General features: G+C 32.6%; 1 protein-coding gene across 1 annotated transcript; it reads right to left on the bottom strand.

Annotated features, from left to right (window-relative positions):
- Window positions 1-515: 515 nt before the first annotated feature.
- Window positions 516-2,076, bottom strand: LOC107945656 (LIM domain-containing protein PLIM2b). The gene is made up of 5 exons (XM_016879736.2): window positions 1,761-2,076; window positions 1,518-1,617; window positions 1,361-1,380; window positions 1,099-1,188; window positions 516-998 (listed from the first exon to the last, which is right to left on the bottom strand). Exons 1-5 carry the CDS (start codon window positions 1,893-1,895, stop codon window positions 717-719), a joined length of 627 nt encoding a protein of 208 aa, XP_016735225.1. The 5' UTR covers window positions 1,896-2,076; the 3' UTR covers window positions 516-716.
- Window positions 2,077-13,116: the final 11,040 nt, after the last annotated feature.

The raw sequence follows: 13,116 nt of genomic DNA, 5'->3' as shown, positions 1-13,116 counted from the left end.
ATTCTGACCTGCAATGCACCATGCATGGTCCAATCCAATGGGTTGCTCCTGCTCTATTGAACTCGCATGGTCGAGAAATTTTTTTAAGGAGGTAGAATTGAATTGTAATTTTTTGAGAGGTTGTATTAATTTATGATTTCTATCATTTTCTAAGAGATTAAATATAATTTTTTTCATTTTGAGGGCCAAAACACAATTTTATCATATATATGAATTTATAATTTCATCAATTTTAAGGGGATAGAATTTCAATTTTCATGGGGGGCCAAGGAACTTACCTGTACAGCCTCGAGGTTCTTCACAAAGTTGAAAAACAAAACCTCAAGTGGAGACAATTCCAACCCTCGCAAAGTCGAAAGACAAAACTTTAATAGGAGACAATTCCGACCTATTGAGGAGTCCAACTTTGAATGAATAATACTTTAGTCATTTTTTTTTGAAGGAGTCCATTATAACTATTTTTAAAAGGTCCCAAATTGCATATAAAATCAAGAGAAAAAAAAAAGAATCGGAAATTATTCAAAGTATATATTATCAATTGATCATGCAAGTTGTTCGAATCATCAAATACATAGAAATCAATCCAATCCAAAAAAGAACATTCAGTTTTTGATGAGATGGTCTGCCACTCAATCAAACTGGTTTCATTTGCAAAAGCTCTAAAAGATCATCGTCATGGTGGTAGGAAATTATAAAAGAACCAAATGGTGTGTGTTTCAATTATCAGATGCCTCTTTGGATTCTTCATCAGCAGCACTTTCCTCCGGTTCGGCACGAGTTTCCACATTCTCAGACGACGATGCCGTCGAATTGTTCCTTCTATGGGTAGCAGCTTGAAGAACGTGGTTATAGTTTCCTTTCACCATGAAAAGTTGAGCGAAATGGTGCTTGCAATATAAGACACCGTCGAGAGCAGCATAAGATGAGTGTGTCAGTGGGCAGCCACCGTGGGCGCACCTAAAACATGTCTTGTGGAAACATTCACCTTCCATAGTAACCTGTCCTCCCCAACAATGTCGACCATAGTTAATAGCAACAACAAAAAGAAAAAAAAAATGAAACATAAGATACATAAAAAACAATGAATACAAAATTTACCTTTTCCAACGGGTACACTGTTTTCTCGCAAGCTGCACACTTGTCTAGGGTTCCAGAAAACAGGGATGAAAGTTTGCTGGGAGTCCTATTCTGTACATGTTAAACAAATATGTGAATAGGGATGGCAAAAGATTCTTGGCATATATATATAAGATGAAAGACAAGTAATCTATTGATAGAGTGGTGGACCCTTAATTCCAGTGGGTGGTGATGAAACCCGACATGTATATATATATATATATATAAAGCAAGGAAGACATACCAGTTCAGTAGGCCTGGTCCCTGCAAAAGTGATCATCAAAGAAGATTATTATTGTTAGCCATGGCCATCCAGGCTAAATTTTAAAAAATGATGGAATAAGGAAAAGAAAGTGGAAAAACACACAAGAAAATGGGCATTCTTTTAAAAAAAATTCAACCTGTTTGAAAATTCTTGCTGAAATTCCCAGATTCCTTAAACAGTTGCTCAAAATGAGGCTTGCAATACAGTATTCCATCCATCCAAGAATAAGTGGTCATCTATCAATCCAACAAAAAAAAGGGTTAATTTCATCAAACATCCTCAAAAGAGTAAATATGTTTTTCACTCCCTTTGAAATTATAAACCAACTTGATGGTAAAATTGCACATTGACCCTAAAACAATTTCCTCACTTTACTTACCTGAAGGTTACCCTTACAATGGCTGCATTTGAAACAAGTTTTATGGTATGGCACTCCTTCGAGTGTCATCATATCGACCACATGGACAGTCTTGTCGCAAGCCTTGCACTTGTCCAAAGTTCCAGTGAATGCCATTTTTTGTCGAAGTTGTTTATTTATGTTATTTTATTTCAGCAACAGATCAAAGGAACGGTGGGACAAGAGAAAGAAGAAAAAACACACAGCAGCTTGCCCCCGTTTGTTGGAATTAACCTCGGACAAATGAAGGACAAATAAGAATTGCCCTATTCCTCTGTTTTTATAAAAACTGTTCATATATTCAGAGATTAAAACTGCCATTCCATTTTTGTTGATTGAAAGACACGTGATTGGATGTCCCAATCTTTTGGAATGTTTGATTTTGGTCCTAAATTTGGACTGAATTTGTTTGTGTTTCATTGGAGAAGAGAAAAATGTGGGTTTGAGTTTTGAACATTTCAAAGGGGGAGGGGATCAATAATCAGAGCCATCCAATTGATAATAATAAGGGATGAATTCAGTATTTTTATTTTATTTTGGTCCTTGAATTTTTTTTGTCCAACTTAATTTTGAAATTTATAGCATTTTTCAACTTGGTCATTGAACTTGAATTCTGTTAAATTGTGCCACATTTTCATATTTTGATGAAATCCAAATCCAAATCCAAAAATAAAATTGAAAAAAATTGTCAAATCCTGAAATGAATGTGGACTAAAATAATTTTAAGGACCAAGTTTTAAAAAAATACCGAAGTTCGGGAAATAATAACCCGAGATAGCAAAATTTTATGGGGAGAGGGATTTTTGGATTGTCAATAATAAGAACCACTCAAATAATAATAATAATAATAATAATAAGGGATAAAGTAATATTTAGTCCTTGAACTTGGACAATTTTTCCAATCTTGGTTTTTTAACTCTTTTTCTGCTTACATTAGTCTCAAAACTTGCAGCTTTTCTCAATTTGATTTTTGAACTTGGATCCCGTTAAGGTATGATAATGTGACATACATTATTACATTTTAAGGGTATCCAAATTTAGGGATTAATTAAAAAATATTATCCGACAAAAATATTCAAAGACCAAATTGAAAAAAAAATCAAGTTTAGGGGCTAAATGTTGATTTATCCCTAATAATAACCCGAGATTTGAAAATGGGGGGTTATAAAAAATAACGATATGTTAAAAAAGGTAAAAATACGCAGTTAGTCCTGTACTTTAGTAGAATTTGAGTTTTAATCCCTAAAAGTTAAAAAATAAATCCTCATATTTATCTTCAAAATCTTTTAGCTTGGCATGTTTCATTTCCATCAATCATAAATTATGTCATATAAAAGAAATCTAATCAACATATTAAATTAACAAATTTTGATGAAAAATATCAAAAGCATCAATCATCATATTATGATTTTAGATCAAAAAAGTAAAAACACTTTATTTTTAATTTTTAAAATAAACAAATTAAAACTCAAATTTTTTCTTAAAGTACATGGCATCTTTTAAGTTAATAATAATAAACCAAATCTAAAATCGAAATATTCAAGACCAAAGTTCAAGAAATTTCTATTATTGAAATTTAAATAACTATAATTAAATTTTAAAAAAGTACATCTAAAAATAAAAATGAGAATTATAAATTTGGGTTCAAATTTAAAAAGTACACATAAACCAATTATTTATACTCTAGACCTGAACTAATTTATTTATTTCATCTTTCGTATTTTTACCGACTTAAGTATCAGAATGCTTTGATGCAAGCATGATAGACAACAATTAGAAAATATTGAGATGGAGGGGGAACATTCCAGTCCCCATTTCGATTGTCGAATTCAAATGCGTGATGTCACGTTATATTGTCGAAGTTAACTTACTTCTTTTATCATATCATTTAGAGCTTAATTATCATTCATATCAAACCAATCATCCATTTCAATTACAATCTTACTTTCATAGAGTATAATAATTTAATTCATCGAGTTACAAGGTGATACTAAGTCAATTTAGGAGTTGGGACTCGAATCCAAGCCCAATTATCAAGTTTCAATGTTGTGTCTCGAGACAAGCTTTCATTTATTTTAGGTAATTTTGCTTTGAGATTAAACTGTCTCGAGACCAACCTCCTTTATTTTTATTATTATTTTAGCTTTGATGTTTGAATGTCTCGAGACAAGGGGTTCTCTCGAGACCTAGAGTAGGGCTAAACTAATTTAGCTTCGAAGTTTACTTGTCTCAAGGCTTAAATAGGATTGTCTCGAGAGTAGCTTGCCAAGTCTCGAGACACTAAGCATGTATGCCAAAATACAAGGTAAATTTTGTTCTCATGGTCTCAAGACATGTTCATGTTGTCTCGAGACTTAATGTTAAAATAACTCTAAATGCACATTTTCAAGTAACCAAACCATACTAAATGGTACATTAAATATACCTAAACTTTACATCAAAATAAGAACATCAATTTAACACATACAAACACAGCCAAACATCATCAAATTATAACCATCAACACATCACCAACTAATTCACATCATCAAAACTTATATAAACTAACATAATTATCTACTAATTAAAGATTAAAATTTATCTTATAAAACCTTATAGGCCAAGTACTAAAAATACCAAAATGACCACTTAAGCAACATGCCCAAAACAACCTAGGTACATGCCATTTTAATACTAACACATATATAAATACAAAAGCAATAATAAGGCATGTTTCGAGCTAAGTTGTTGAGTTGGATGCTTGATCATTTAAAATCGACATCTACTCACATTCGATACTTGGGCACGGAACAAACATAACCTTGTGCTGAGTACTAAATACTTGGTGATTCTAATATAATTCAAATACATTGTGTTAAGAATAAACTAAAGTAAGTATAAATGACAAATATCCTTTACATCAATGTATACTACTTTTAACTTATCAAATCATTTTCCAACTTGCTTCTCCATTTCACGTTTCAATATCAACTTCAATGCTTATTCATTTTGGCCCCTATTATTCGACAATAGACATTAGGTCAAATACCCAGATATATATAACGAATAAGTCCACGACTATCTATAAATTGGGATTGTCTTACTCTACCATCCTGGGTTACCCAACAATGATGGTTTTAATAATTGTCTGTACTATTTATTCTGCCATCCCAGATTGCCCAGCAATGATAACTAATAAATCACTATATCAATGACCCTATGGAATGTCAATTATATCCAAACTACGACTAACATCGTTTAATGGGGCATTATCATCATAATTATTATTGTAACATATGTCATCACAATACAAATGTCTCAACATTTATATACATATCAAACATAATTTCGAACATTTTCCACATATTTCAACTATCACCATATTGAATCCATCATTCAAAGTAGGGAAAAGATACTATGTATATTCATGTTTGATTATAACAATCAAATTAATCTATGTAAGCAAATTGAAACTAAATTATAAAAGCACAAACCAGAAGCGACTATTCGTTAATAGTTTTAGCTTCTCCCTTGTCCCGAGAATGTTCTACATCATCTTTAGCTATAAAAATTAAACTCGATTATAGAAACACATTAATCACACAATTCAAACATAATCCAGAACTATATAGATATGATTGCATTTTATTCACTTTGGTCCTATATGCATTAATATTCGAATTACTCGTAACTTTTGATTTTCCTTACCGAATTGAAAACCAATTTCACATTTTTTTTACTAAAAACCTCTAGTTTTCAACTCATGATAATGTTTTCTAATAATTTTTAATTTATTCAATTTAGTCCCTAACATCAAAAAATTAACTATATAAATTTAAGCTGGACTCAAGCTTAATTTAACTCTTTTTACTATAAATTTAACCTATTTCACCATAATCTCATTTCATACTAACTTAATTGATTTAATTACTAGCTAATTCTACTTCTTATTCCAGTGTTTAACTTATGACTTCCTCGTTTCAACTTCCCAAACATCTCAACCTAAAATTTTCAGTCCGAAGCTAACTTTTCCAACACCACAAAAATCGGGTCATTAGAGAAGGAGCTAAGTTATTTTACTGGTTGACCAATTCGTCATTACCAATAGCAAATTAAATTCGTTTCAAAGCATGATGGAAACATAAGAGTTGAGCAATAGTAAAAGAAAAAGATTGAGAAGTTGGAATGTGAAAATGGAAGTGGTTCAAAACAGTGGGCAGAGACGTCAGTCTGGAAAAATAATGAAGTTGGAGAATCCTACGGCAATTGATGATGAAGAGAAAGACAATAGGATGTCCCAAAACAACCCTCACCGGAGCCATGATCATGATAAGTTGGAACACTAGAGGGACGGGACAACCTCTAACTTTGAGTTACATCCGCTCCCTACCAACCTGATTTTGTATTCCTCAAATAGACTAGAAAATCCTTAAATTATATGTTGCTACTAGGTAATCGTTTAGGTTTTAATGGATGTTTAGGAGTAGGAACTAATTTTCCCAAAAATCATTGAGATATTTTAAAATTTTTTTTAATTTAATCAAATTTTCTAATTGAATAAGTCACATGACCACTTAATTTAATTTCACATGAGTAACTAGACTCAATTAAATTATTTCTAAAGTTGTAGAAATTTTTTTTTGATTCAAATACAGTCTAATCGAGTTTTTGTTGAGCTAGTAGAGGGACTAACCAAACACAAACAATTAGGCTCGAGCAATTGCAATTATGTCCAGAAGTATCGTTCCGATAATTCACAATTTACTTAATCATGAAGTTAATCCATAAGAAGTTTCATGATTAAAAACTTAAGTATACTCTTTACGAAAGCAATTCATCCAACTGTTTTGTCCAATGACCTCGTCATGTGTGTGTTACCCTCATATGATATTCTTAATTCTTTTGAGTTAAATTTGTTCATTTAATACAATCTTATTTTATCTTATTGTCATCATTATGTCTTCTTAATGATTAATATTATTACTGTCAACTAATGACTGTGATAAATTGCTTCTTCGAGTACAAGAAACTCGTGGTCACATTCTATATTTATCAATCCACACAATGTCAATGAGAGAATATCGTTAACACTTTAATCAAGCTATAAATTCCATTGTTGCTAGTAAAGTCGTGCCATATACAAGTCATGTACCCAACATATTGGCTATCGGCTCAATCACCTAGCACATGAGTTATATACGCATGGTCAGTGACTAACTTAAGATTTAGGTAAGTCACATCATTAACATCACAAACGAATTTAGAATTAATTCAACTTGGGTTCAGTCTAATGTATTATTATTCCAATGAGTACATTTATGTTTTTACCTATGGAGTCAATTGCTCCGATAACCAAGACTAGTCATCTCCCTAATTGGAATTATAAAAAACATAATAATCCTTTTATGTATTTGAATCAAATGCTCATTTTAATTTTTTTACGAGATTATAGACTAATTTAGATTATCTACTAAGTAAATTATCTTTCTCATAATGTAAACATTCTTATCGTGCCACTTATCATCAATTTAAACTTAGACAATCAATGAGCTAATATTTGATTGTCACAAGTTCATTATGTATGTAAAACATGAAAGATATGATAGTGAAATATGAAATTAACTTTATTTATTTATCAATCGTTCAAATATATAGAAAATAGTTATATGTTTACTGTAATATGGACACATTTTCCAACAATGACATGATTGAATTAGCAAATTATTTGCTCTATATATGAATAGTTGATATGGAATTGATTATGCCTTAAGGTTGAGAGGTTGAATTGTATAATATTGAGTGGTTGGTTTAGGTAATTATATGTTTGAATTGAGTTTGTTTGACATGGTTGAAAGGTATCATATTTGTAATAGGTTGAAAGATGCCATTTGGATGTTGGTCTAAAAAAAATGAATAGGTACCAAATTGTTAAATTGTTAAGATAGAGGCAATGTTGCGGCCTCGAGATTTTGATGTCGCAACATGGGCCAACAATGAGTGATATCCTGACATCGACTTGCTTGAAGTCGCAACGTGATTCACTGTTTGATGATGTTGCGACGTAGAGGTTATGAAGTCGTGAGATCCATCCAGAACTTTGAAAAGTTTACAATTTGGTTTTAAATCACCCACGAGTTAATAAAAGAATTTTTGTAAGCTCGTGTGAGGCTGGAAATGATTAAATAAAGTAATGTGAATGTAATTTATATTTAATTGTATGGACGATGATTATATAATGCTTATATGATGTTAGTTTCACTGATAATGGTTGTGACATTTCATAGTTTGGACTCAACGATCGAGTCAAGTATGAGGTATTGAGTAAGGAATCACGTAGCAAAGGACAAACCCAATGCGATGAGTTGAAAATATAAATGAAAGTAAAAAAAAAAAGATATAAAGGAAATGATCCGTAGTACATCTATTGGCTAATGGAAATATGAAAGTCCTTTTTTTGAAAAAAGCATGAAACCAAGATGGAAATTCACTCCAAATGATAATTTTTTGATAAGATCAACCTATTTTGGAGAGTGCAAGGATAGAATGAGACATGGCACGAGGCAAAATAATGTACAGATTAATGAAAGAGATTGGAAATTATTGTGGTCGAGCAAATTACCTTTTACAGTTACCATTTTCCTCTGGAAAATTCTAAATATTTTACCGTGTAAATTGGAAATCCAGAAATAGGTTCAAGTGGTGGACACAGGGTGATACGAGTCTCAAAGGCCCAACCCAAGCCCAAACAAGAAGACAAACCATGCTTACTTGAAAATCAGGCCAAATTGTCAAAGTGGCCCAATTTGTAAAGTTTTATTTTTTTTAAATACTTAGTTTAAATTTTTATGTAAATATTCAGTCCAAGAGGCCCAATTAAAAGCCCTTAGCCGAATTTCCATTTAAAATTAAAATAATTAGGAGTTTGTTTAGTTTTAGTTTTCTAATTAGATTAGGAAAATATTTGAAAAGCCTATATAAAGGCTTGGCCAGCCACCTTGTTATTAACTTCTCAATTATATTAAAATTTTAGATTTGTTTAAGTGCAGAATTCTCTTTGAGTTTTTTCTCCAAGAATTCTCTCTTGGGTTTTCTTTAGAAGTTGTTTTAACAATATTTTGATTGTGGGAGCCATCTTCAGCCTTCTTCTTGCCATTGATATTCTTTGGAGGAGAGATTAGAGCCGTTTGAAGGGAGTTGTGAGATCTTTCGGGATTTCAAGGCTTCTTAGGACTTTTCTTTTATTTACTTGCTGTCAATTTCTTTTCTTTATTTCTGCTTGTGCCGAATCTTTATCTAATTTATTTGCTGTTCTTATTGTGTTTCCAGCCTTTTTCTATCTTAAAGAATCGGCCAAAAATCCCCAATTTCTAGGGTTCTTGCTGATTCATCCATACTCTTTTTGGGTGAAATTAGATTACCGAAATTTGGGGGAAACTATCTTGGTGTTCAATTGGACAGAATCACAATCTCCTTTAGGGTTTCAAGAACCCTTATTAACACTTATTTCTATTCTCAATTTGATTCTTTGCTGTTTTGGGGATTTTATTTCAGATCTGGAAATTCAAAGTTCTAATATTTTAATTTTCTGTTTCGTTTCAGATCTGATTGTTTAGGGTTTTCGTAGGAGTTTCCCGTGACTTGGCAACTCAATCTTGGTCCACGCATAACCCCGTATCATTTGGTATCAGATTTTGGGCGTTTTGGGTGTTCTTGGTTGATTTCTAAACTGATCTCAATTTTTTAAAGCAAAAATAGCAGTTTTACCCAGAAAAATCTTTCAAAAAAAATTCATTTGAGTGGGTAAACGTTGTCCAGTTGATCTGAAATTTCACATACATATTTGTAGCACTGTGATTGAATATAAAAAAATTTACTCCAGCAAAAAAATCAGTCAAAAAAGTCAAAAAATTGAAAAAAGATGAAATCCAAGAAAAATTTTAAAAAATATTCAGCGGGTTGAGTTTGGTGCCCAAACTTTCTAGATCAAAAATTCAATATTTAAGGACATTCCAGATTTAATTTGGTGATTTTTAGAGATCGGGAACACCTCGAACGAAGTTGTCAAGTTACTCTGCAGTTTTCGGGTTTTCTGTTTTCAGCAATTTTTATTGATTCTTAGCTGTAGGTTTTCATTTTTTTGCCTTTATTTTTCCTTTACACTATCTAACACCTTCTTGTTTCTTGTGTTAGTAGGATTTTTAAAGTGTGCACAATTCTTCCTCGGTGCAACACAAATCAATTGGTGTCTCGTCCGTTTTTGGCATCCTAGTGCAAATTAGGATTCTTTGGTAGTTCGGTTCATACACTCTCTAATTGATTGATATAAACTCTACTAAAGAACTAACAAGCCTGAATTCTACCTCATTGAGAATTTGATTTTCTTTTTGAGTGATTAACGGTGAGGTTTGCTAACTTTTATTTTTGAGTGTTGAGTGTTTATTTTTTGCAGATTTTTAGAAAATGTCTAAAGATGACCATAATGATACACTTATGAAAGTCCAACAACAGTAAGACGGACATGCTGCCGCAATCACACAAATAAATGTTACACTTCAAGCATTGAATACTACTTTGAATGAGGTACGATTGAATCAAGATCCTCAATATCGAGATCCAATTAAAGACGATGTGGATAACCAGCCTCCTGCTCATAGGCGCACTCCTCGGCGTGTCCCTAGAAATGATTATGATCTTTATGATCATGGACAACCCTCTTTGGCAAAACCAAAGAGCGAGCAGCAACGAGAACATCTCTTTCATACTCGCTGCCATGTACAAGGTAAGCTTTGTAGAGTTATTATTGATGGTGAAAGTTGCTCGAACGTAGCCAGCACGACGATGGTGGAAAAGCTTTGCTTAACCACTACTAAGCATCCATGACCTCATCAACTACAAGGACTTAGCAACGAAGGCCAATTTAAGGTCACTCAACAAGTGCGCATCGCCTTTTCTATCGGTAAGTATCAAGATGAAGTCGTGTGCGACATAGTACCTATTCAAGCCTGCCATTTGTTGCTAGGAGAACCATGGCAACTAGATCGAAAGGTCATTCACGATGGTCGTACCAATAGGTATTCTTTCAAGCATCAAGGAAGTAAAATCACCTTAGTGCCGCTTACTCCGGAACAAGTCTATGAGGACCAAATCAAACTGAAAAATTCTGTTGTTAAAACAAGTGAGAAAAAAGAAAAAGAGAATGAAAAATAGCAAAAAGAGATTGAGACTGAAAAGGAATGTGAAACATAAAAGAAAAGTGAAAAAGAAATTGAAGAAAGAAGAGAAAATAAGTTAGAAAAAGAAACAAAAGAAAAAGACAAGGAAAGGGTAGTGAGGAATGCTTCCACTAATCAATATATGAATTTTTCTTGTGTTGTTACTTTTCAGGTTCCCAAAAGACCGAAATATAACTTTCAACTTCAATACCTCTCAAATGAAAGACGCTTTCATACAATCAACATAGGCAAAGATGAAATCCAACCACATGAGCCTGAAGGTAAGCGAGGTAAGGAAATTTTAGCAACCAAGTCCCGTACAGATTTGAAAATATTTGATAAAACTTTTGGTGACTTAGTTCTTAAAAGATCCCCTCATTTTGATCCAATTAATTGTTATTCTTTGATTGTGGTTGATAAAGTCATTACGAAAGGAAGCGTGAGTTGTTATTTTCTTAATTTGCCTTGTGTAAAATCCTCGAATTTGTGCAAACCTATTTTGGAAAATACTTTCTATTATTTTGATACTTGGTTTTTGAATAAGGTAACGAGCTTTGCCGAGTTTGTTTTCAATTTATATTCGTGTCTTAAACAATTTCTATGGTTATACATAAAGTTTGAGTTCCATTTGACAAATGTTAACTCAACAACGGAGCTTCGACTACACTATGCCCCCGATGAGCGAAGGTTTGTATTAAATGAAAAAGGTAAAATCGACCCTTATTCTTCTGCTTATAAAGGTAAGATGCTTGAAACTTTTGAAACACCTTTGTACTCCGCGGATAGTGACAAAGATCGTGTTGATAATTTAATTTTTGTAAAACACTTAGATCGAAACGTGCTTGACTATCCTATTTTATCTATTGAAGATCTATCTGTTTTAATGATTGATAAAAAGATTATTGTTTTTGATGCATGTGTGAGTGAATCTATAGTCCGTCGATTAATGCATGGTATGATTGTGCAACTCTATAAACCGTGTGAATCTTTTCAAATACCTGCTTGTGACGATTATGTTTACCATTTGATTTATTACTCGCAATTTATTCATGGTTTGTGGAAACAATTTGAGACGACTGAATGCCTTAAAACATGTCCATCTTTGTTTCGAATATTTGACGAGGCATTGTCGAGTAAATTAGCTTGTTTGTATGGTAATCTGAATCTGTCAATTTGCATGCGTTATACTTGTTTTGTTATGCTTATGATTGGGCTACAGGTTTGTTTGTATTGCTATTTACTAACTCATGGCTATTCTTTTCAGTGGATTCAATGGCCATTAGTCCCATTCGATCGAGGAAAGTCGAGTCCATTTGATTTTTCAGATTCGAGGACGAATCTTTTTGAGGAAGGGGGGAATGATACGAGTCTCAAAGGCCCAACCCAAGCCCAAACAAGAAGACAAACCATGCTTACTTGAAAATCAGGCCAAATTGTCAAAGTGACCCAATTTGTAAAGTTTTATTTTTTTTAAATACTTAGTTTAAATTTTTATGTAAATATTCAGCCCAAGAGGCCCAATTAAAAGCCCTTGGCCGAATTTCCATTTAAAATTAAAATAATTAGGAGCTTGTTTAGTTTTAGTTTTCTAATTAGATTAGGAAAATATTTGAAAAGCCTATATAAAGGCTTGGCCGGCCACCTTGTTATTAACTTCTCAATTATATTAAAATTTCAGATTTGTTTAAGTGCAGAATTCTCTTTGAGTTTTTTCTCCAAGAATTCTCTCTTGGGTTTTCTTTAGAAGTTGTTTTAACAATCTTTTGATTGTGGGAGCCATCTTCAGCCTTCTTCTTGCCATTAATATTCTTTGGAGGGGAGATTAGAGCCGTTTGAAGGGAGTTGTGAGATCTTTCGGGATTTCAAGGCTTCTTAGGACTTTTCTTTTATTTGCTTGCTGTCAATTCATTTTCTTTATTTATGCTTGTGCTGAATCTTTATCTAATTTATTTGTTGTTCTTATTGTGTTTCCAGCCTTTTTCTATCTTAAAGAATCGGCCAAAAATCCCCAATTTCTAGGGTTCTTGCTGATTCATCCATACTCTTTTTGGGTGAAATTAGATTGCTGAGATTTGGGGAAAACTATCTTGGTGTTCAATTGGGCAGAATCGTAATCTCCTTTAGGGTTTCAAGAACCCTTATTAACA

The sequence above is a fragment of the Gossypium hirsutum genome, chromosome D12, assembly GCF_007990345.1.
Source record: "Gossypium hirsutum isolate 1008001.06 chromosome D12, Gossypium_hirsutum_v2.1, whole genome shotgun sequence".
Lineage (NCBI taxonomy): Eukaryota > Viridiplantae > Streptophyta > Magnoliopsida > Malvales > Malvaceae > Gossypium > Gossypium hirsutum.
The sequence above is the reverse complement of the archived record's forward strand: the minus strand, read 5'-3'. Positions and strand labels throughout refer to the sequence as shown.

Coding starts and splice junctions, on each gene's coding strand:
- LOC107945656 (XM_016879736.2), bottom strand. CDS start 1,895: ATGGCATTCACTGGAACTTTGGACAAGTGCAAGGCTTGCGACAAGACT. Junction 1,381..1,517: donor CAGCAAGAATTTTCAAACAG/GTTGAATTTTTT, acceptor TCACTTTTGCAG/GGACCAGGCCTACTGAACTG. Junction 1,189..1,360: donor GGACCAGGCCTACTGAACTG/GTATGTCTTCCT, acceptor TAACATGTACAG/AATAGGACTCCCAGCAAACT.